The 24,175-nt window shown below is 37.1% G+C and overlaps 1 protein-coding gene across 1 annotated transcript; it reads left to right on the top strand.

The window, feature by feature from the left end:
* The first annotated feature begins 15,558 nt into the window (after window positions 1–15,558).
* On the top strand, window positions 15,559–23,802 carry LOC149218107 (uncharacterized). Its single transcript, XM_089383813.1, has 6 exons — window positions 15,559–16,042; window positions 17,402–17,510; window positions 22,564–22,757; window positions 22,937–22,964; window positions 23,105–23,213; window positions 23,326–23,802. Exons 1-6 carry the CDS (start codon window positions 15,782–15,784, stop codon window positions 23,405–23,407), a joined length of 783 nt encoding a protein of 260 aa, XP_089239939.1. The 5' UTR covers window positions 15,559–15,781; the 3' UTR covers window positions 23,408–23,802.
* Window positions 23,803–24,175: the final 373 nt, after the last annotated feature.

The following is a 24,175-nucleotide window of genomic DNA, read 5'->3' as shown; positions in this document are numbered from 1 at the left end:
AAATGCCGGTCGAAACCGACATTTACAGAAATTTCCATAAAACCCATGTAGCTAAGACAAGCCCACAGCATCACGGCAGGCAGAAACCGCATTGTGTTTTCACCGCAGACAATACAACAAATACAAACGAAAAATCGCAGAGATTGCAGAGCTAAACAACCAAGTAACAATAATAACCCAAAGGGCGCGAACACGGTCCGATTCATACCAACGTTACACAACGGCTTGGGAGTCACCGGACCACGTGCCCTTCACCTCGAACGATGCAAGGCCCCCAATAACACCCCAAAACCTTTCCACCCCCAAAACCAACCTTTCCAACCCCCAAAACCTTGGTTCGACTTAGCTTATATCGCTCATAAAAGCCATGCAGGTAAGAGAAACCCTCAGTATTTAACCAGAATGCCATTAACTTATAATGCTCAAATAACCATGGACTCTTGAAGGAAACGAAGAGACAATACTGCTGGACCTACGAAGCAGGCAAGACTGCAGAGTTAAACAACCAAGTAACAATAATAACCCAAAGGGCGCGAACACGGTAAAACCCAAGTCGAGTAACTTTCCAGGATCTCGACGAGGGACAGTTGTCCACCCACAAGACCACCATAGACGAAAAATCGCACAGACTGCAAAGCTAAACAAGCAAGTAACAATACCCGAGCAACCAGGAACTCCACCACAGACGAAAAATCAGACAGACTGTAGAGCTAAACAAGCAAGTAACAATACCAACCCAAAGGCCGCGAAGACAATAAAACCCAAAGGCCACGAAGACAGTAAAACCCAAGCCGAACTTTCCAACATCTCGAGGAGGAACAGCTGGCCGCCGATCAGACCACCACAGCGCATGCCGACCACAGCTAAGACAAACCCTCAGTATTCAACCACAATGCCATTAACTTATAATGCTCAAATAACCATGGACTCTTGCATGCTCAAATAACAAGCTCAATTGTTGATGCCTTGCTATGAACACACTTTATTTACTGATCATGTTTTCTTTGTATGGTCAGATTTCTCATGCCAAAGTTAATCTTCTTGAAGTTAGACCAGGAAAATCTGAATCACTGATTGAAATTTCAGGCAATCCACAGCAAACAAGTGCACCAATTTTGTATGCAGTTCTTGATCTCCCTCCGACATTTTCCAACAATTCGTCTACTGTCCCTCTGTTGCTACTTTTTTATTTTGATTTCTTAGAACAAAAGCAGATTCCTTGATTCAATTAAATTTCTATTTAAGATAATTAACCATAAATATGTCTGTAAACACGAACCCCTGCAGTACTAACTATATGCTTTGTTTCAAAATTCAGTCAAATCGCAATATAAACAGTATTGGCAATTTCTCTGAGTTTGAGGACCCAATTCTTCGTCAACGGACTTCTGCCAGATTTGAAACGTACACAACATTTACAAAATTTTGTCAATTGCTACTATCATAGTGGTTTTGCTGATCAGTATTTCTGTACTAATGTCCTTGGCATTGTATATCACCTTTGGCAGTGTGACAGCAGCTGGTCAGCTTATCACAAAAACTACAGTTGAAGTTCTAACATCTGAACGCACAGTTGCAGCCATTCTAGGAAAGTCTGGAAATGATCTTGTTAAAATTCAGCAGTTAAGCTAGTATAAAGAAGCATAAATTTCTGCAAATTCCATGGGATCCCCTTCAACTGAAATTTTTGAAACATGCAGACTTGGAATGAAGTGTTGTCATTACTGACAAAATGACATTGTATTGACAGAATGGCAAAATGTTACAGCACAAATCCTATGTTCTTAAATGATCATCTTGTATCTGAACATTCATCTAGTCGAATGTTCCATTAATTATTAGTTAATAAAAATTGGCATTGGCAGTTTTTATTTTGTCTCTATGGCTCTTGATTCATTATGCTAATGTTTAATGCATTAATTATTAGTTAATAAAAATTGCATTGGCAGTTTTTATTTTGTCTCTATGGCTCTTGATTCATTATGCTAATGTTTAATTAAATTTCAATATCTCTGATCCAATATAAAAATATTATTATTATTTATTTTTATTTAATTGTAATATCACACTCTATCTTTCATGTTTAAATAAATAATGCATTTTATGATTTAAATTACCCATATAATATTAAATACTGCTTATCCATTCATATTTAATTATAACTATTAAATTATTTATAGTTTTAACTAAGTATAAATTTCCTATAATATTTTTATTATTCAGTATTCATAATGGAAAGATTACACTTCCAATCACAAAGAAATAAAATTCCTTGAATAAAAAGATTCCCACATTGAAATGAACTGTTATCTATTTTTTATTTAAAACAGTATTAATTGAATATGACTTTCATAATTTATAACATGTAATATCATTTCTCCCAGTTGTATTAACCTGCAGTAATTAGCTTATGCCAAGGCAAGCCTTTCTTGTCACCAGGTATAAAGTTTAATAACATAATAACTTTTAAAAAATCAAGCTCTCAAAACATTATTTCTAACTAATAAATAGAGTAATTTGAAGTGGTATAGTCAATCTCCATTCTTTTATTATTTTCAATTATCCCAAATTTCATCATTCTATATGTCATCATACCTCCTATGCTTATGTTATGCCAAATAAATGAATTATATTAAACTATACTCCCTAATTAAGATAATCACAAAATAGAAAAACAACTATGTTTAATGCCATCTGTTTATCTGTGATGTAAGTGCTTTCATTATACTTTGAAAAAATTTCAATAAAAAAACTAACTTGCTTAAATGGAACACAGATATTGCAGAAAGCAAGAGTATACAACACCAAAAGATAATGAATTTTTTCTTGCAGATCATGATCAATTTACATTTCAACTCGTAGAGTTTAAATGTTTTTTTAATTTTAATCTATTTATTTTAGTTTTTAATTTATAAAATAAACTTATCAAAATTACTTTGCTATTGTACTTAGATCCTATATTTACTAACCCAAAACTATAAAAAAGACCAAAAGTCATGTCCTTTTGCATCACAACAAATTACTAATTAAATGCAACAAATTACTAATTAGAAATTAGATGCAGGGTTTATTTTCTTTGCTAATTAGTAATTGGAGAAAACTATAAAAAAGACCAAAAGTCAAGTCCTTTTGCATCACAACAAATTACTAATTAAATGCAACAAATTACTAATTAGAAATTAGATGCAGGGTTTATTTTCTTTGCTAATTAGTAATTGGAGAAATTTAAAGTTCACACTAAAGTTATGATAAACAATATTTTTAAATAAATATATCTTTTGTTCTTTTGACCATGGAATAATTCCCCAATCATTGACATTAACCCGAATGGTATCACTTATGTCCAAACATGTTACTAGATATCTAATCTTTCAATTATGGGTTCAAGACTCCATAATTTTTAAATGCTTAAGTTCTTCTTTGACTTTCGACAATCATTTATCTAAATATTGAACACTCTCCACCACGGATTTAATTAACAAATTTATATTCATAATAATGTTTATTTGCTCATTATCATTTTATGAATATTTCCATAATATTCAAATGTAAAAAAATAACAAAATTCTATCTTTTATGCACCATGAATTCATTTTTATGCATTTAAATATATTTTATACCCCATGCTTATTAAAATACATAACTTACTTTAACACTCTCTAATTCTTCATACATTATAATGCATTATTATTACCTTTTATAGTTTTTCCCCGTCAAGGTTTCCATGATTCACTCTTAAATTTTATTACATTTTAATTATTATTCTAAACATTTTCTAAATCATGACACATTGGAAAATTACATCTAAAACTAATCTTACATTTATCACAATTCTTACTTAACAAACGCAAAGTTCATTATATTTCACTCTTTGCATAAAGTCAAAAAGTCCATACAACAATTCGCTATCCAATTCACTAAATCTTAATACAAATAAGCATGCCTACAACACACTAGTAATGCAAACCAGCTCTGATGATAATGCAAATTAAACACATATTAAATCTCATAATAATAACTCACCAAACTCTTCTATTAACCGACAGGAACTAGCGCCACAACAGTGACTCCTTGTTGTAAAATAACAAAGTGGACCGTGAAAGTTTTTATGCTTTCATGAACAATGAGGAGTCAAGACATTCACATGGCGCTGGTGCTCGTATATCTTTGTATCAATTGTTGTCTTCTTAAACAAAAATGACCATCTCCCATGCAGTCTACCTTGAGGACCCTCTCCCATGCAGTCTACTTGGAGTTTATCACCCCTACATTACCCTAAAATATGCATTCACCATGATGAGGTATTTTTAAAATCATATATTCGTAGGATGAACTCCATCATACTCTCGAATAAAATCCTTTAATGGAGATGGGAAGGCTCGGACATTTTTAGATGGGGTTAATCAAAGAAACTCAGGGTATAGTGGTTAACCTTATTTTTAAAGATAATCTAGGAATCAATCACAACAATTGGGTAGAATTGCATGTCCTCAAGCAAATTTGCTCTTAAAAAGAATGTGATAAAACTCCAAGTCTCCGGGTACTAAATGTTAGTGATAAGGTGAGAAAAAAACTCCTATAATTTTAAAAGTAGTGGATAATTATGTTAATTTTAATTAAACTCCAAGTTTCCGGGTACTAAATGTTAGCGATAAAGTGAGAAAAAAACTCCTATAAGTTTAAAAGTACTGGATAATTATGTTAATTTTAATTAAATATGATTAAATATTAATACTTTAATAATTAATAATTAATAATTAATATATATTATCTAATAAATTTTTATTATAGCTATAATTTTTTAATTAAAAATTAATTGTTAAAGTTAATTTTTATTAAATAATATTTTAGTCTTAATAGCTAATTCTGGAACTTGATGCATTTTATCGCTATTTAATCACATTGATTAATCTGTTTTTTTCACCTTGGTTCTGAAGATGAACCTTATTAGTGGGTTCAAAACGTCTACCAGAAAATTATTCTATGTGATTATTCCGAAAGATAGTCTCAAACAATCATTATGGATCACATAAGTCTGAGATAAAAAATTCTCTCTTTATGTGGTTCATGAACCTCAAGATTAGTGACCACTATGTCCACATAATATTTATACTAGGCAGTGTTATCACTCCAGGAAGCTCTCCTAGGTTGTAGCTCGGAGATGCCTGGTAACATATAAATCTTCAATATTGTTCTCTAAACTATTGGAATGGATGATGGTTTGGATCAAGTCAGATCACTGTTTCACTCAAGACATGCATGAACACCCTCAGCGGTACAAGGCTTTAAACCACTAATGCTCAATAGTTTATAAATTCAATGGATAGCTGGAGAATACTGACTGTACCAACAAATGCATACATAAACACATATGAATGGCCAACTATAGGAAGTAAATGAAGCTTACAAATCTAATTTATCAACGCAGAGATAAGATGACAATTATCTGGCATTAGATACAGAAGAAAACATGAATGACCTATTTAAGTGCAAGCTTAGAACAGAAGAGAAAATGGGAATTGAACATGTAACAACAAAAGAAGCTTATATTGTTGGAATGAAGATGAGAAGCTAGAGTAGCAGAGTATCCACAGTCTCCAAAAGTTGAACTCTTGTTACTCTAACTTTCAAATATTTATAGGCCTTTTACAATGCTCTCGAGCCTGTTGAGGCTCCAGAAGTCTTAATCTATCCCCTTTGTCTTTAACGACTTGATGCCCTAACTAGGCACACATGGGCTCGGAAGTTTCTTCTTCTAACATCAGAGTAACTGCATTCTCCTAGTTTGCTACGTTGTTAGGGAGCTCGCTCGTGCCAACGATTCTCCATGATCACTTCTATTGGTTTTGGCTATGTTGCGTTGTTTCCTTTCCCCTTCCTGCCTTCTGTTATGTGATGGAATGGGTCTGTGGGCCTTTTGAAATCCTTTCAAATGCTAACAATGACTGTTTTCTGTTTTACACATAAAAACGCTACAACACTGTGAAATCCCACCAAGCTATGTTTATTTCGGACTTCAAAAGTCCTTAAACACTGTCTATTCCTCTATCAAGTCCGCCCTCAATCGCTATCGCAAGTCGATTCGGCCTTGTTTCCAAGCTTCCCTTTGTATTTTGAAATACGTTAAAAACACTAAAAATCATGAAAATTTGGCTTTGGCGGACCTGAAATTTCATATATTTCCCTTCGCGAACCCTTTCGGGTCCGAGTCTTATCGCATATCGCAAGTCTCTTTATATTTCGTTAAATAACGAAAACATGCAAAATACATAGGAAAATGCATTTAGATGAATCTCAAATCTTATATAATATCTTTAAGGAACCCTTTTGGGTCTGGTTTATCTCATTGGACATCCATATAGGTATAAGCCTTGCTCCTTAATGTTTCCCGATTTGCGATTTGAAGATTCGATTGATCGTAATTGCATATCGCTCATGTCCTAGGACAATGATGAGTGCTCTGTTGTATTCTCTGATAGCGATCCTGCGATGCGACGTGGGCCGTCGATCTGCACGCTTGATCGACGATCCACGTTGCATCGCTCGATTGCCATCACAAGTTCCATACGGTCTGCCCCCAATCCGTCGATTGCCTTCGCTGATTGTGACCCGCCGATCAGATCTGGACCATTGATCGGCTAGATCTGACGACTGCTGTGCATTTCCCTGTTTATGCCTCCGATACTTGGTTTTTCACTATTTTTATGTGTTTTTGCCTCTTGATAGTGCTTTTCCACCATTCTAAGGGTTCTTCTCCTGCGCTAGTTTCGATCTTTGGTATGATTTTACTGGCTTTTGAAGACTTAAAGAGCATATTTGGACCTACATTGGATCAGGATCCAATGTATTTATAGATGTGAGAGTAATATTTTGAAGTCTGGATTATGGCCAAAGCAGAGCAAGAGGAGATATGGTCATCAGAGCTAAAACAGGGGACATTTCCGCTAAAAATAGTAGCACTGCACCTCAGGGGCTAACACTGGCTCCTTCTGGGGATGAAAGCCTCCCTGTGAGGTTTCAAGAACCACAGACCAATGCCTTTCCTGTAAAACCAAAATCAAATCTATCTCTTGGTGTTCCATTGGGCATGGAGTTTATTTTGCATAAAAAATAAAAACTGAAAAACATATTTACAATATCAAGGCTTTAAAGCCTTAAATGAAATAAAGTTTCAAGAACCGCCCATTGACTGGGCCACCAAAAACATCTTCTCCTTCCAGACTCTGCAGAATAAAGGTATTGTTCTGTTGAATTTGAGTGATGACAAATGGACCTGTCCATAAGGAGTCAAACTTACCATGATTACCTTTCTTTTCCTTCAATGCATCCCATTTGAGAACCCAATCACCAACTTGGAAATTGTCCACTTTTACCTTCATGTCAAAGGTTTCTTTGATCCTCTTCTGATGAATTCTTGACTTCTTAATCAGTTGCTCTCTGATCTGTTGTAATTCAACCAAGTTATTCATTCTCCTTATCATGTCATTCTCTTCATCATGTTCTTCTTGCAAGAATTTGGCCACGGGGAGAATTAGCTGGATAGGAAAAACAATATCAACACCATAAACCAGCTTAAATGGAGAATTTCCTATGGACTTTTTGATGGTAACTCTGTCAGCCCACAGTGCAAACTTCAACTTGGAATCCCAACTCTTTTTGTTGTCCTCCACCAATTTTTTTATTATCTTTGCAAGACTCTTGTTAGATGATTCTTCCAGGCCATTGCCTTGAGGATAATATGAGGTAGAATGCACCAATTGAATGCCCATGGATTCAGTCATGTCCACCAATTCTTTTGCCTTGAAAGCTGCTGCATTATCAGTGACTAGTTTGGTTGGGCAACCAAATCTAGTGAAAATATTCTCATTCAAGAACTTTATGACAACTTGATGATTAACATTCTTAGTGGGTATAGCCTCAATCCACTTGGTGAAATAATCAGTGGCTACCAAGATCCATTTGTGCTGGCCACTGGAATGTGGGTTGATCTCACCTATAAAGTCCAAGCCCCACTGCTGGAAGGGACCATTGGTGTGTACTGGCTTCAAGGGCAGAGATTTTAGCTATTGTCTTCCTACAAACCTCTGACATTTGTCACAAGACTTCACAAAAGAACACACATAAGAGAACAGAACAGGCCAATAATACCCAGCTCTCGGAATCTTGTGGGCTGTGGTTTTCCAATAATGATGCCCTCCATAGATGCTAGAATGGAACTAGCGCATGACTTCCACAAATTGTCCTTTATCTAGACATCTCAAGAGGATTCCTAATGGGTCTTTCCAATAGAGCAGGTTTTCATTAATGCAGAATTTGGCTGATCTGAGCTTAATGGCCCGGGCTTGACTTGAGCTAAGCCCTAGAGGGACTTCTAGCTTCTGCAAAAAATGAACTATGCTGGAATACCATTCACAGGTGGCTAGATTTTCAGCCAAATATTGATTTTTCTTTTGCTCTTCTGTTGCTTCCTTTGTCTGCTCATCACCTAAATTTGAACCCATGCAATTGATGTCTAACAAACTGCAATTTTCCTCAGCCATAAGTTTAGCCAAGCCCTGGCCTTTGACAAGCTTGGTGGGCTTCACCTCTATGTTGAACTCTATGAATTTTTCAATCCATTTAGCTCTCTTTCCATCAATATCTCGCTGAGTTAGAACATCTTTTACTGAGGCCGAAGGTACATATGCAATCACTTTGGAATGCAGGATATAAATTCTGAATGCCTTTAAAGATTTTATGAGAGCATAAGCTTGTTTTTCAATAAGGTCATACCTTAGTTCAACATCCCTCAGAGTTTTGCTAAAAAAGGCCACAGGGTGCTCTACACGTTTATCATTTTTCTTCAACAGAACTACTGCAAGTGTATCATAAGAGGCAAAAGAGAAGATATAAAACTCCTTGGTGTAATCTAGGCTGATTAGAGTGGGAGCTTCCAGGATAGCTTGTTTGATGGCTTCAAAAGAGCTTCTTGCAGCATCTGTCCATTTTATTTCTAATCCTTTCTTCAGCATGGAAGTGATGTGCTTCACTAGTTCTACAAAGTTTGGAATAAACCTCTTGACAAAGTTGATCTTACCCAGGAAAGATTGAATGTCCCTTTTTGATCTTGGGATAGACAATGTCTGAATTTCTTGAACTCTTCCTAGATCAATCTTCACACCTTCAACAGAAACAATATGTTCCAGAAGTTTGCCTTCTTATAGAGCAAACTGTGACTTCTTTGGGTTCACCAAAATTCCAAACTATCTACACTTTAGAAAGACCTTCTTCAAATGCTGCAAATGGTCCTTGTGACTGCTAGAAAAGACTGTTATGTCATCAAGGTAAACAAGGACAAACTTGTCCTTCTCTCCCACAAAGGCTATGTCCATGGCCCTCTGAAAAGTAGCCCCAACATTCATCAGTCCAAAAGGCATCTTTGAGTACATGAAAGTGCTCCAAGGAGTAGTGAAGGCGGTCTTTTCCTGATCTCCTGGATGTACAACAATCTGATTGTAACCTGAAAATCCATCTAAGAAAGACATGACTCTAGCCCCTAAAACTTTTTGCAGCAAGTGTTCCATCTTAGGCAGGGGGTAGTTGTCTTTTTAAGAGCATTTGTTCAGATTTCTGAAGTCAACACAAAGCTTGATTTCTCCATTCTTCTTTCTTACTACCACAAGGTTAGCTATCCACTTTGAATACCTCAGGGGAACTATGATCTTGGCATCCAACAACTTCTTGATTTCTTTCTCAATCAAAGGCAATAAGAGAGGGCTGATAGGTCTTAATTTCTGCTTAAAAGGGATGGTGTTCTTTTCCAGTGGAATCTTATGCTGAATGATGTTTGTGTCATAGGTTTTAAGACCACTATATTCCCAAGCAAAAATTTCAGCGAATTGCTTCATTAGGGTGCAATACTCAGAACTCTGGGCAGAAGACAAGTGAGTGGACAGATTTATATGCTTTGGATGGGCTGGACACCCTACATTATGTTTATGAACAACAGACTCATTTTCTTTTTTGGCAAGCTTATAAGGTACATCATTATGATTAAACAACTTTTCTAGGGGCACCAATCCTTTGGGTATATGGTTACTAGGCAGCTGAACAATGTTGTCTTGACCAATCTCGTCCTTTAGCTTGGACTAGTTGCATTCTTCCATGGTTTCATTTTCTTGGTCGATGTGCATTTCAGAAAATTCCTCAACGACTTGTAAAAATCTATTAATTTCATCATCGTCTTGAAAAACTTTCCAGTATTTGACATTGTTAGGCAGAGATGGTCTATATTTCACCTGAAATTCATAAATCAATTTAGGAGGCAACGAAGGAATAAATGTGCTAGCAGACACAACAAGGGAATCAACAAGCTGGTTCTTCATTATCGGGATGTAAGAAATGCTGAAAATATTAAAAGAGTCCTTGAGCTTCCATACCTCATCTCTATATGCTTTTAGCCTTGTATGCTTTGCTTGGAAGGTTTTGTTAACTTGCTAAATGATGAGGTCTGCGTCTCCAAACACTTTCAGGCCTTTGATGCCCATTTCTTTAGCAGCGTTTAAGCCTAATATCAAGGCTTCGTACTCTGCTATGTTATTTGTGACTTGAAAAGTTAATTTGAAATATAAATGAATGCATTCCTTTGTGGGGGACACAAGGACTACACCTGCCCCTGCAGCTTCCTTAAAGCAAGCTCCATCAAAGAACATGTCCCAAATTTGTGGGCCTTCTTCCTCTGTGATCTGGCAAATTGGTTTCTTAAGCTACGTGGAGGCCAACTGGGATTCTTCAATCTAAAGAATACAAGCTCCAAAATCAGTGTTGACAGCATAAATAGGATGATTAGTGGGATTCCTTTCATCACTGATGACATAAGCCAAATAAGCTTCTTTGTATAATCTCCTACTCTCACCTCCAAAAACTGGGACAGTAGCATAGGACAGATCATTTTGCAATGTTCCACCTAATCTCTTGATCCAACCTTTGGAGAGCAACATGCCAAACTTGGGGGGTACATCTGCTACCACAATATCCATCATCATGCTTTTCATGGGCAGCTGAGACAAGGTGATGGCTAGGTCTTTGATTAATCCCAAACATTTCACTTTTCTAGAGTCAAAAGAAAACAGGTCATGATAAGGCTTGGTAATGTCAAGACCCAATTCATCCATGACAGCCTTGGGCATTAGATTATGGCTGGCTCTAGTGTCTAGAAGGCAATTGTGAAGGATTTTGTCATGAATAGTTAGAGAGACATAGAATGATGGTGAGCTGTCATCATAGTTTTCAATCATTGGGCTGAGAACAACAGCTGGTTTGTCATCTTGCAGATTTACATAGTCAGTGGAGGCTTGGATGGATTTAGGCTCAAGGGCCTCGAGGATGAATCTTTTGAAGGACTCATTCTTCACTAGTTCAATCAGAGGTATAGGTATTCTTAGCTTCTGGATTTCTGATTCAAAACTGAAAGGAGAAGGAGACTTGTCCGAGCCTCTTACCTTGTGAGTTGGAGCTTTGAGGATGATGGGATCAACTGCCAGCCGCTTATGCTTATTAGCTTGTTGTACTGCAGGGACATCAGCTCTTTGAACAAGAGTTTCCTTGGCATTATTGATCTTTGGCCTCAGATCATATCTGTGCCGATCTTCAATTTGCATAACAGCTTCACCATCCCATTCTTGGTTGATCTGGTCATTGAATAATGACTTTTCATAGGTAGCTGAGGTCAAAAAGGAGGCACTGCCTTTGTCTTCCAGACAATGGATCTCATCATCTTCTTCAAACTGCTCTTCTTCCATGACTACATTCTGGAAAGGGGTCTTCACCCTTTGGTCTTCATTGGCATCTTTGCTTCTTTGCAAAATCTGCAACTGCTCATTAGCTCTTTTATATGGATTTGGATTTCTAGGAGCAAAGGTATTAGGAACTCTTCCTTTCCCAGGGTGTTGCTCAACCTTTAATTTGGAGATTTCAGAGGCCAATGACTCTATCATCTTGGTCATTTTATCTATCTTGGGATCTGAAGATGATGAAGACTCGCCCCTCTGTCTCCTTCTATCAACATTTCCCTTGAGCTTCTTTGCAGCCATGATGTTTGATTCTACTTCCAAGGCTGCATCCTGCATATTAGCCAAAGTAGCACATCGCCTCTCCCTCAACAGTAGACAGAAGTCAGAATCAAAGGCACTGACATAGGTGAGTTTAGTAGAGGTAGTGGTGGGTTTTACTTCAGCTGGTATTTTGCTATACATGCGGTTAAACCTCTTATTAAAATCAGACAACAACTCACCATTTTCCCTCTTTAAGTTCCCAAACTCGGTGTGATAGTAGAGTAGATCCTTCTTATCCCTCCAATGCTTTAAGAATGCATCATCTAAAGCCTCAATATCTGCTATAGACCTTGTGGTCAGTCCTCTGAACCATTTTCTAGCCTCTCCATCTAGGCTTTGGGCAAAGACTCTCATCCACACATCATCTCACTAATGTCCAGGTTATCAGCATAACTATAGAATGATTCAAGATGTTCCTCAGCTGAAACACCTTCAGTCCTAGTGAACTTAGGCCTATACTTCTGATATTCTCCAATAGGCATGGCACTCAAAGGAGTGGGCAGTACTAGAGGCCCATACCTAGCAGCTATGATTCTTTTCATTTTGGTAGGTGCTTGTGGACTTGCCATAGTTGTGGTGGCTATAAGGGTACTGGAAGTCTGAATGACAGAGGGTTGAGGGGTGACTGATAGGACTAGAGGAGTCTGATGGATAGGAGGTGAGGTTTCCTTTGGGCTTGCAACAAAAGGAGAACCTAAAGAATAAGGAGCTTTATGAATCTCTGAGATTTTTTCTTCACTGTTAGTATTAGATGTTATACTCTCAACATGTATTTGTTCTATTACATGATTTTCTTGAAGAGATATAGAATATTGTTTAGAGCTACCTGAACCTGATGCTCCTTTCTGCAATGCCTTTCTTTCTTTGATGATTTTTTCAGGGTCAAATACTAGGTCAGCTTGTGGCTTCTGAGGATTTCTCCGAGTATGCCTCACAAACTGAGCTAGAACTATGAAGTGGAGTCGCCAAGAGGTTCGTCCTCCAGTAGAGTCGCCAGATAGATGATTACAACCGAAAAAGTGCCCAGACTTTGTCTACCATCAAAGCTGGATCTTTGTCATCTCCCAGGGAAGTTGAGCTTCATTTTCCTCTCCCTGGCAGTGGTGCCAATTATGTTCTCACTCCAGGAAGCTCTCCTAGGTTGTAGCTCGGAAATGCCTGGTAACATATAAATATTCAATATTGTTCTTTGAATTATTGGAATGGATGATGGTTTGGATCCAATCAGATGATTGTTTCAACACTGTTTCACTCAAGACATACATGAACACCCTCAACTTTACAAGGCTTTAAACCACTAATGCTCAATAGTTTATAAATTCAATGGATAGATTGAGAATACTGATTGTACCAGTAGATGCATACATAAACACATATGAATGGCCAGCTACAGGAAGTAAATGAAGTTTACAAATCTAATTTATCAACGCAGAGATAAGATGACAATTATCTGGGATTAGACACGGAAGAAAACATGAATGACCTATTCAAGTGCAAGCTTAGAACAAAAGAGAAAATGGGAATTGAACATGTAACAACAAAAGAAGCTTATATTGTTGGAATGAAGATGAGAAGCTAGAGTAGCAGAGTATCCATAGTCTCCAAAAGTTGAACCCTTGTTACTCTGAACTTTCAAATATTTATAGGCCTTTTACAATGCTCTTGAGCCTTCTGAGGCTCGAGAGGTCTTAATCTATCCCCTCTATCTTTAACGACTTGATGCCCTGACTAGGCACGCATGGGCTCAGAGGTTTCTTCTTCTAACAACAGAGTAACTGCATTCTGGTAGTTTGCTGCGCTGTCAGGGAGCTCGCTCGTGCCAGCGATGCTCCATGATCACTTCTATTGGTTTTGGCTATGTTGCGCTGTTGCCTTTCCCCTTCCTGCCTTCTGTTATGTGATGGCATGGGTCTGTGGGCCTTTTGAAATCCTTTCAAATGCTAACAATGATTGTTTTCTATTTTACACAGAAAAATATTGCAACACTGTGAAATCCTGCCAAGCTCTGTTTATTTCAGACTTCAAAAGTCCTTAAACACTGTCTATTCCTCTATTGGCCCGCCCTTAATTGCTATCGCAAGTCGCTTTCGTCTTGTTTCCTAGCTTCCCTTTGTATTTTGAAATACGTTAAAAACACTAAAAATCATGAAAAATTGGCTTTGACAGACCTGAAATTTCCTATATTTCCCTTCACGAACCCTTTCGGGTTTGGGACTTATCACATATCGCAAGTCTCTTTATATTTCATTAAATAACGAAAATATGCAAAATACATAGGAAAATGCCTTTAGGTGGATCTCAAATCTTATATAATAGCTTTAAGGAACCCTTTCGGGTCCGGTTTATCGCATTGGACATCCATATAGGTATAAGCCTCGCTCCTTAATGTTTCCCCAATTGCGATCTGCCAATGCGATTGATCGCAATCGCATATCGCTCATGCCCTGGGCCAATGGTGAGCGCTCTGTTGTGTTCTCTGATAGCGATCCTGCGATGCGACGTGGGCCGTCGATCTGCGCGCTTGATCGACGGTCCACGTTGCATCACTTGATCGCCATCGCAAGTTCCATATGGTCCGCCCCCAATCCGTCGATTGCCTCCGCCGATTGCGACCCACCGATCAGATATGAACCGTTGATTGGCCAGCTCTGACGGCCACTGTGCATTTCATTGTTTATGCCTCCGATACTTGGATTTTCACTGTTTTTATGTGTTTTTGCCTCCCGATAGTGCTTTTCCGCCATTCCAAGGGTTTTTCTCCTGTGTTGGTTTTGATCTTTGGCATGATTTTACTGGCTTTTGAAGACTTAAAGAGCATATTTGGACCTACATTGGATAAGGATCCGATGTATTTATAGATGTGAGAGTAATATTTTGAAGTCTGGATTATGGCCAAAGCAGAGCAAGAGGAGATGTGGCCGTCAAAGTTGAAATGAGGGACATTTCTGCTAAAAATAGCAGCATTGCTCCTCAAGGGCTAACAAGCATATCCACCCAAAAAGATCACTTCTTGCGAGCTCAACTACAAAACCTGACCTCAAAAATATCGAGAAAATTAAACTAATAACTTATTAATAGCAAAAATACTTTAATAACAAAGATTCGAACAATTAAACTAACTCTCAAAACTTAATTAAAAATTCTCTAAAGCTTTTATTACTTTATATTTATAAAAAAAAAACCTAACCTAAATAATAATACGCTATTAAAAACTACGATTGAAGATCTAATTTAGAATAATTGATAAAAAAACTAAAACCTAAAAAATATATTTATCCTTTTCATAATTCCAATTTCTATTATATACATTTTCTTTAACTTGTAACTCTAAATAGTCCATCATCTCTAACCAACTTTTTGCCAAAATGTTGCACCATTTTTCGTATAAATCATATTTGCTAATATTGAAAACAATTAGATTGCCACGGGATACAAGACTTACGAAAGTGCTTTCCTCAAAGAGAAGAAAAATAACCGAAACTAAATACCAAATACAGGATACCAAAACCGTGACGAAATTAATATTTGAATGTAAAACATAACTTGCACCTCTCCCTCCTGGTTCCTGTAATGTGTCAAGCGCACCCACGTTAACCCGAGGCACTGTCCAACAGAAAACGGGAAGTGCAAAACGAGAATAAGCGAGGGAGTGGGTGGAATAGCTGTTATTATCATCATTGGTATGAAGGATGGCTCATCACATGTTGGGCACAGTGGTGGAAGTCGCAGATCTGGCCTTGGATGCATACGAGCTCAGTCACCGCCGCAACAAAACCAATAACCCTGACCACTGCACGCAATTGCAAGCAGCTTTGGACAATGAGCGATTGGAGAATCACAGACTGCGGGCCACTTTGGATGAATATGAAACCATTATTCACCAAATTAATGCCCTTTCCAAAGAAACCCCCGATTCTCAGATGCCCCACTACGAATCATGCCCTTCAGATGTGAGTGAGTTTCCCTTTACCTTCCTATTTCTTTCATTTATTATACCAAGATAACAATTCAATCAATATTAATGATTATTACATTAAGAGTAGGGTAATTATTGTACGAATTGACGAGGGTTTTGTATTCTGAGACCTTTGATCATCCAATTGTCTGATAGCACCATCCAACCCAAATTATGATGGATCGTATTCCTTAAGGGCTGCCACATCTCTCTGATTCCCGAGCAGCTTTGGCCTAGGCTATTTTACAAAGCATGCCCCAGATAAATGCTGGCTGCAAGCACTTTTAACCATTTTTATACAAAGATTCTTGGAATTATATTACTATGAGATGATGATTCACATATTTAAATTTTACTTTCAGAAACTTGGTAAAAGTTACAACTCATATTGATATAATTTATCAGTCATTTGAACCCTTGATTTATTAAGCATCGAACGGTATCAAAAAATCCATTGCAAATTTCCAGTAGCTTAAAAGATACGGGGTAAGATCGATTTAAAAGATCTAGGTTAACATGGATTTATCTACAAGGCTTTGTTTTGGGATTTTTTGTCGTTTAACATTAAATTTGATACATCATTCTTTTTTCCAGAGTATAATTTATTAACATTATTCAAGATCTCTCCACCCTGGGATTTAAAAGAAACCAGCTTTTCTCTGTGCAATTACATGTTTTCAGTGAATCTATTGCAGCCCCGGGGTGGGATTTGTCAGCCTGCTATCATGATGGAAGTCTGTCTGTAGTGCTCCTGACATATTATATAATTAATCTTTTGGGGCATGCTAGATCAAAAATCTAAAGCCAACATGAATTTTATCGAACTAGTATGATTTTCTTCGCTGAAGCTATTTGAAAATTGCTCTCCCAGGCTAACTTAACTCATATCCAGTTTGATTCTTTGCCAGCAAGTCGAACTTCCTGACAGCCACTTAATTCTGTAACTTGTGAGTTATTTGCTCCCTGGCCAGTCCGATTGGCAGGCAATTGGAAAATCCCGTATAAATGTCTATAAGGAAAAGAAAACCCTTATTTTGAACAATTTTTGCTGAGTCGAAATCGGTCTTACGCTCTGGCCTCACCAACTCATTCACCCAGCTGAATTTTTCAACTTTGATAAATATTAAATAATGACCATTATCAATCATTTATCACAGAGTTAAAGATATCGATTCATAATATTTGGAGATATTTTCCATAATCACTTACAATGCTTGCCCCATAATTAGCAGACCAGACAGTTTGACATTGGAACTGAGTGCAGAATAAATCTAAGAACTGTTGTTTGGAATACTACCTTTTAGTCTGAAGTTGGCAGCAACTTGATCCTGATGAATTTTCTTTTCTGTTTCAGTTGTATGAACAGTTGGTGAAGACTCTGGAATCTCCGACATTTTTGGAAAAGTTACAAGCTTTACGACAAGATATCAAAAAAGAGGATACTGCCAGTGTGGAGTTTGAAGGTTTGCAGATTTCTTATCTCGGGATTACTGTTTGCAGGTCTCCATGGACCATAAATCCATGGTTTTAGCCTAACATGTTGCAGTGAGCCTGCGACCCCCTGCAGTATCTCACACAACTGATTTTTTTCACAAATGCTATAAACAATTTCAGTTCCAATATTAAACAAAGCATCACCACAGTCTGCATTTCAATTGAAAACAAGTTTAAATAGTAAATAATCACTCAATTGCAACCACTATTTGAATTGATGGGCAATGTTCTTGGGCCTCTTTACATTCACTGGACCTATGCACAAGGCTTTCGATCACACAACGATCCACACTACAAAAATCAATTCAAAGGTGAGCCAAAGGCCGTTTGCTGACACAAGCGACAAAATTTATATTTACGCTTGCTCTCCTTGGCTTTTGGCCTTGCAATGATCTTAGTTGCATTCAAAAACCTAATAGAATGCTTCGTATATTAATGGTTGACAAAAAGTCACCAAGGGTAATAAATATTTCATTTTATTTCAATATTTTTCTATTTTTAATAGATCCAAAAATAAGCAAATGCAAGAAAATATGTAGAATAGCTGTAGTACAAGGGATGCTATTGCATGAGGCTCCCCTGGTTGGAGAATGTAAACATCTTTCTCACAAGGTTGTTGATTGAATATCTTTGTTTTTTCTTTCTTTTCTTCTTTGTTATTGGCCACACTCTTTACCACTCATCCTTCTTTCCATTTGCATCCTTCTTCTTTCTTTTTGTAATCCACACCTTTGCAATTTACAATTGTAAGCAACTCGTACTTTTGCTCAACTTTTCCATTTTCGTCTCTTGGTTGACTTTTGTCATAATTGCCATCATTTCATCTATTGCTTACTGCAAGTCATTTTTCTTCTCTAATTTTTGCAAATCTCGCTAAGTGGGGCTCACCACCTCAAATCTATTCCTCTCAATGGTGCTTATTGTCTTCCCATCCCTCTCTTTTGCACCATTATTAACGTCTCAGCAATTTCCACTCGTGCTTGCAGCTCAAGCATCTCCTCATTTTTCTTTTATTCACTAAACAATCAGACCTTTGCTACAATCATCTTTAACTCAATGTGCTTTGCTTTATCTCCACTCTTTTGCATCAATTCTTCCTTTTGCAACTGCAACATCTTTTCTTTGGTTTGCACCACTTTCTTTTCTTTCATGGAAGATTACGCTTCCCTTGCAGCAAAGTTAGCACACAACATTATGGGATTCAAACTTTCCCATTTGTAACTCTTTCATTGTTGTAACATCTGTAGTAACATAATATCCTTGTAACTCCTTTGCTGCAAGACCACTCTCTTTTGCAATACCACCTTCTGCTACAACGCAACTTGTCAATGCAATGCCCTCACTCTTGCAACATCTCGAAGCTGTTAGCTTTTGAGGTACTTCGAAATTGTTTACTTTATACTTATGGGTGCTTCATGTGATGTGGGGTGCATGGTGTATGGATGGCTCTTCGATGTGTCAACAAGGACATAGTACATACACGTGAGGTGGCTTTCTCATTGATTGTTAGACCTCATCTTGGTGATTTTGTGGCTTTCATCCTTGGAGTGTTGGAGACCTATGGTTCTTAGTGACTTCTTAATAATTTCCACATGGAGGTTGGTTGCTGGCTTCACAGGACGACTTGCTTTGGAAGAGGAGTATTGGACATCTTAGAGGAGAGCATGGAGCCATATATGGCATGAGCACATCTAGTTGCTTGCATGGAGGCTTGTGGTTGATTTGAAAACACTTAGGTTGAGGTAGTGATCATGTAGGTGGGGTGGACCTAGAGGAGCATAACCTAGGAGGAGCGTTGGAGCTTAGGAGGCGGATGTATGTGGAGCATTGGAGCTTAGGAGGCGGATGTATGTGGAGCATTGGATCCTTCTTGAGGAGCGTTCATACCTTAAAACCTTGCTTGTTGGACGTGTTCACCTTGGAGCTTGACATATGTCACTTGTAAAGGGAGAACTTCACATGTAGGGCCTAGGCCTATCATCTTGGATTAGGATTGCTATTGTATTTTTGACTTTCCTCACCTATGATATAAATAGAGGGAGAATAGAGTCATTTCATGTCATTATCATTATACTCTATTCTTTGTATTGCCTTGGAGAAGTCTTGTAGGGAGCAAGACACTAAGGTTCATGAGAAAACAATAGGAGCTGAACGCTAGGGTTCATGAGGAAACCATAGTAGAAGACAATAATAAAGACAGATGTTGTTGATAATGGTATTTGGCCTTGTGGAATCCTTCATAACACACTTGTATTTCTGATGTGAGAAGTTGAGCATAATAATTTCTCTCTCTTTTGTACTCATTGTATTCTATCTTTTCCTTGGTAAGCTAGGGGTTTGTAGAGAAGTTCAAGGGAATTTCTAGGGTTAGGGTTTCACTTGAAGTAGACAAAGAAACTAGGGTTTTTGGTAAACTTTTGAGGGATAAAGATAGTGTTGAGCTTGTAGCTCTTGTGAGTGAAAAAGATTAGGGTTTTAGAAATCCTAGTGCTACTTAGTATGCTTGTTGAGGAGGAAAAGAGGAGGAGATTTTTTACATAAGCCAAGTTGGTGATGATGCTAGCCTGTTGAGGATTCTTGGGGCAATAATCATCTTTGGTTAGGAGTGATTCCTACCTAGGAGGAGTTGGTGGCTAGGATTTTCTATATTTTGGCATTTTTCCTTAGCCAGGTTTGAAGATGTTGGAATTGTATTAACTTATGATAAACTATGGGTATGTACATGTACTTCATCTTTTACATATAAATGAAGGGTTCCAGCAGTTCAAATATTGTGTACGTGCAGATTTGACTTTCTGCTTGTGTTGTCTTCTTGATTGTGTAATTTCTAGGAGTTGTTGTTCATGTTGATTTTGATATATCATAGGGCTAAAATTGTTAAGTGTTTCAACATGTATCTTAAATATAAGGGGGCAGATTTACTGTTGTAAATTTTGCTGTAATAAAGTTTTTTCAAATCTGTTATATGCATGGTATAATGTGCCGTAGGGGTTGTAAGTTATTGTGATTGAAGTATACATTTTTGGTATCTTTTATCCTGAGCTGTTTAATGATTTGGACTGAGTGAATATTTGTTGCAGTTTGCTGCTATAATTATATTTTTCAGATCAGCTCTAACATTGTAAGTTCTTGGATTAGATTTGGGAAACTCTATTGGGAGGTGAATTTTAGATTCACATTAATTTCCCTAGATTTAGAATTTCTACATTTCCTTGCAACCCTGATGCTACTTCTTGAGTTTGTTACACAGACTCTTTTCCTTGTAATGTTCTGTTGCAAGGCTTTCTTTTGTCATGCTATCCAAAACATGCACTTCACCCACACTTTTCTTATCCTTTCCCTCAACAACATGCACCCCATTTTTATGCACACTCTCTGCAACCACATTTAGGAGAATTTCTTTTGCTTTCTCCTCTCGCTGTTTGCTCCTGTGATTTCTCTTCATCCACATTTCTCAATCTCAAAGCCAAATGATAAGCCTCTTCTAATAATTGTATCTTCTTTCTAATGGACAACTTCAATTCATCCTCAAACTGCATGATACTTTCCTTATTATCTTGTGCAAAACTCGCTCTCATGGCCATGCAACAAAATTCTTCAATTTTTTTTTCACATCTATCATCCTACTCTAACTTTTTTAATCTTCTCATCATTTTTAAAGTATTCTTGGAATTCACGGACTTACCTTCAATTTGGTGACCATTTTCTCCTGATTTTGGATTTTCTCTTTGCCTCTTTATTTTTCGGCCCTTTTCAACTACTGCCGCCAATCATATGCATGGCTTCTCAATTTTCCATAGACAATTTTCACTCTTTGGGGTCTTTTTCTCCATGGCAGTCAAAATATTTTGGCATACCTTCTATCAACTCCATTAGTGGTTTTCGATCTGCACTTCCAGAAAATTCAGACATCAGTCTTCATTTGGTGCTGCTCCATGTTCTCGACATCTTTCATATCACTCTCAACTGTGCATTTTAGCAACCTTATCCATTAAGCCAATTCAATCATCCATCATCTTCATCAATTTTTTGCAACTTTGTTGCAATCTCTTTTCTTCCAGTGATCTTGTCTTCTTCAATAGGTCATTCTCCATTGACCTCTACCCATTGCTCTTCAAGATTGGAGTTGCATCTCCTTTTGCAATGTCTACCTAACCTTGTCACTGGGGGTGTGCTTCACTTAGTTGTTTAGACAACTCTACCCATCGTCACACCCGTGTTGGAGTCATCTACACTTTCTTTTGTTTCACTATAATTGTTGCTTCACAAATACTCCCCTCTCAATGTAGCAATTCAACCTAGCTTTTCTATTCTTCATTGAAATTGTCCCCATCCCTTGAGATTCTACTTGCTTTAATACGACTTGATGTAGCAAGGTTATGACCCCCTGTAATATCACACTCAAACTGGTACTTCTTCACAATTGTTATAAAAAAATTCAATTCCAATATTAAACAGATAACCACCATAGTCCACTTTTCACTTGAAAACAGGCATAAATACACCTGAATGATAAACACTTTTGTAACCTCTTTATTGAATTAATGGCCAATGCTCTCGGTCATCTTTACATTAACAGAGCCTATGCACGGTTTTTTGGATTAGATAACCATCCACACTACACAGAATAAATTAAAGGAGAAGCGGAGGCTCTTTGCTCTTTCAAAAAATTCATATTTTGTTTTTGTTCTTTGGCTTTTGGCCTTACAAATACCCTAGCCATTCTACTTTCCAATACAATACTTGATATTCTAATGGTTGACAAAAATTCACTGAGGAAAATAAATATTTCACTTCGTTACATTTTTTTTTCAATCACAAAATATAACCAAAACTAGGCAAATCTAAGAAAATGTGTAGGATGGCTATGGTGCTAGGGACGCTCTTGTATCATAACGTGAATCCCACATTTGTTATCATGTGGAGAGTTTCATGCCAATTAACTTTTGATTATTTTGGGTTTATCGAGAAATAAATGTTGTGGACTGAACATCTTTTTAATTGTGGTGATAATATAATCAGGGGACATTATGCTGAATTCTAATCCCGATGATCCAAGTTGGTGGGTTTGGGTTACGAAAGATACTGTTCCAAACAAAAGAGAAGAACAGTGTACACTGGATGATGAAAACTATATCATTATAACCGAGGAAGATATAGTGGAGGGCATTGCACTCTTCATGGCTAGAATTGTTGTTAACAATCCAAACTCGAAGGTGTTTTTTTTTAATTTCTTCCAGCCCTTGTACAAATCTCAAAATCCTGTCATCTACTTCAAAATAGTCTATGCATTTCCCTGTCATTTGCAATACTTCTGATTATAATTTTTATTTTTTGATAGCCAAACTCATACATGAACTTACTTTTTACTTTGGACTCTTGTCGTTATTTACAGAGTTTGACACCAGAACAGTTGCAGAAAAGTAAGTCTGACTGATGTTTTTTCAGTCTTTCTCTTCTCACATCAGTATAGCATTTGTATTTTGATAGGGACAGGTGTAAAATTCAATGACTAAGAGAAGTTTTCATTTTGTATAGTAATATCTGGATATTATTTTTGCAGCCATTTCTGGAGCCTTTGCTAACATGCATCGAACAAATGCAATCCGTAAGCTGTGGGATGCTGGAAAGGTTATTTATACCATTGCATCATGTGGTCTCACTTTGTATGGGTAGGTTTCCCTTGTGACTTTCCTGTAGGTACAACCAAGCTTTTAGAACTATTCCTTTCTCTGGTTGGTATTCTATAGAACAAATTTGTCTAATGCAAATTTTCATTTGCAGTTTATATACACAACGCCATATCATAAAAGCGGCAACAAAAGTAGTAGTTAAATCAGGTAAGGTCATTGTAAAAGCTTTGTGACAAAGGATGTGAAATCCGAACTATCATTCAAGACTTTTGTATATTCAGCATCGAGACTGTATTCAGTGGGCCAATTTACCAATGATGTTGGCATTGTATTAAATCTGCCAATGAGAACGATTTCCAGAGCCCTCATTGTATAAATTCAAGACTTTTGTATATTCAGCGTCGAGATTGTATTCAGTGGGCCAATTTACCAATGATGTTGGCATTGAATTAAATCTGCCAATGAGAACGATTTCCAGAGCCCTCATTGTATATGTAATATACATGTGCTGATTTATTATTCAATTTCTTAAATAGAAATTGTGCAGATGACATTCATTTCAAGCACTGGGTAAATATTTTGAAAGTGAGGAATGACAACTAAAATTTATAAATTGAATGTTTCTCTATGATGAAAGAGTTTCAACTTATACATAAATTTTGACACTTCTGAACTGCTGTTGCATGGTATGTTTTGGTAACGGGGAAGTTTAGTTTGTATTAGTTTGAGACGTTTGTCGAAGGTATCTCCAACATCTACACAGCATCAAGCAGTTCAACTTATAAAGTAATTATGAGTGAAAGTCTTTTGCACTTTTCCAACATAGGCTTAACTTTATTTTGTGCGTTGTTTGTCTTTTAATCAGCGTTTTCAATGAATGCAGCTAGGAGCAAAAATAAAATTGGCATGTCAATTAATTTTTAGAGTTGACACTAGTTGGCATCTGCTTAAAGTGTTTTTAGTATATATGTGTATATTCAGTTATCTTGGACAGTCTCTAG

The sequence above is a fragment of the Pinus tabuliformis genome, chromosome Q, assembly GCF_031772625.1.
Source record: "Pinus tabuliformis cultivar Carrire ecotype Pingquan chromosome Q, CPIR1, whole genome shotgun sequence".
NCBI lineage: Eukaryota > Viridiplantae > Streptophyta > Pinopsida > Pinales > Pinaceae > Pinus > Pinus tabuliformis.
Note: the sequence above shows the minus strand (reverse complement) of the source record. Positions and strands in the feature narration are given on the sequence as shown.

Coding starts and splice junctions, on each gene's coding strand:
- LOC149218107 (XM_089383813.1), top strand. CDS start 15,782: ATGGCTCATCACATGTTGGGCACAGTGGTGGAAGTCGCAGATCTGGCC. Junction 17,511..22,563: donor TGCCAGTGTGGAGTTTGAAG/GTTTGCAGATTT, acceptor TAATATAATCAG/GGGACATTATGCTGAATTCT. Junction 23,214..23,325: donor TGTGGTCTCACTTTGTATGG/GTAGGTTTCCCT, acceptor TTTCATTTGCAG/TTTATATACACAACGCCATA.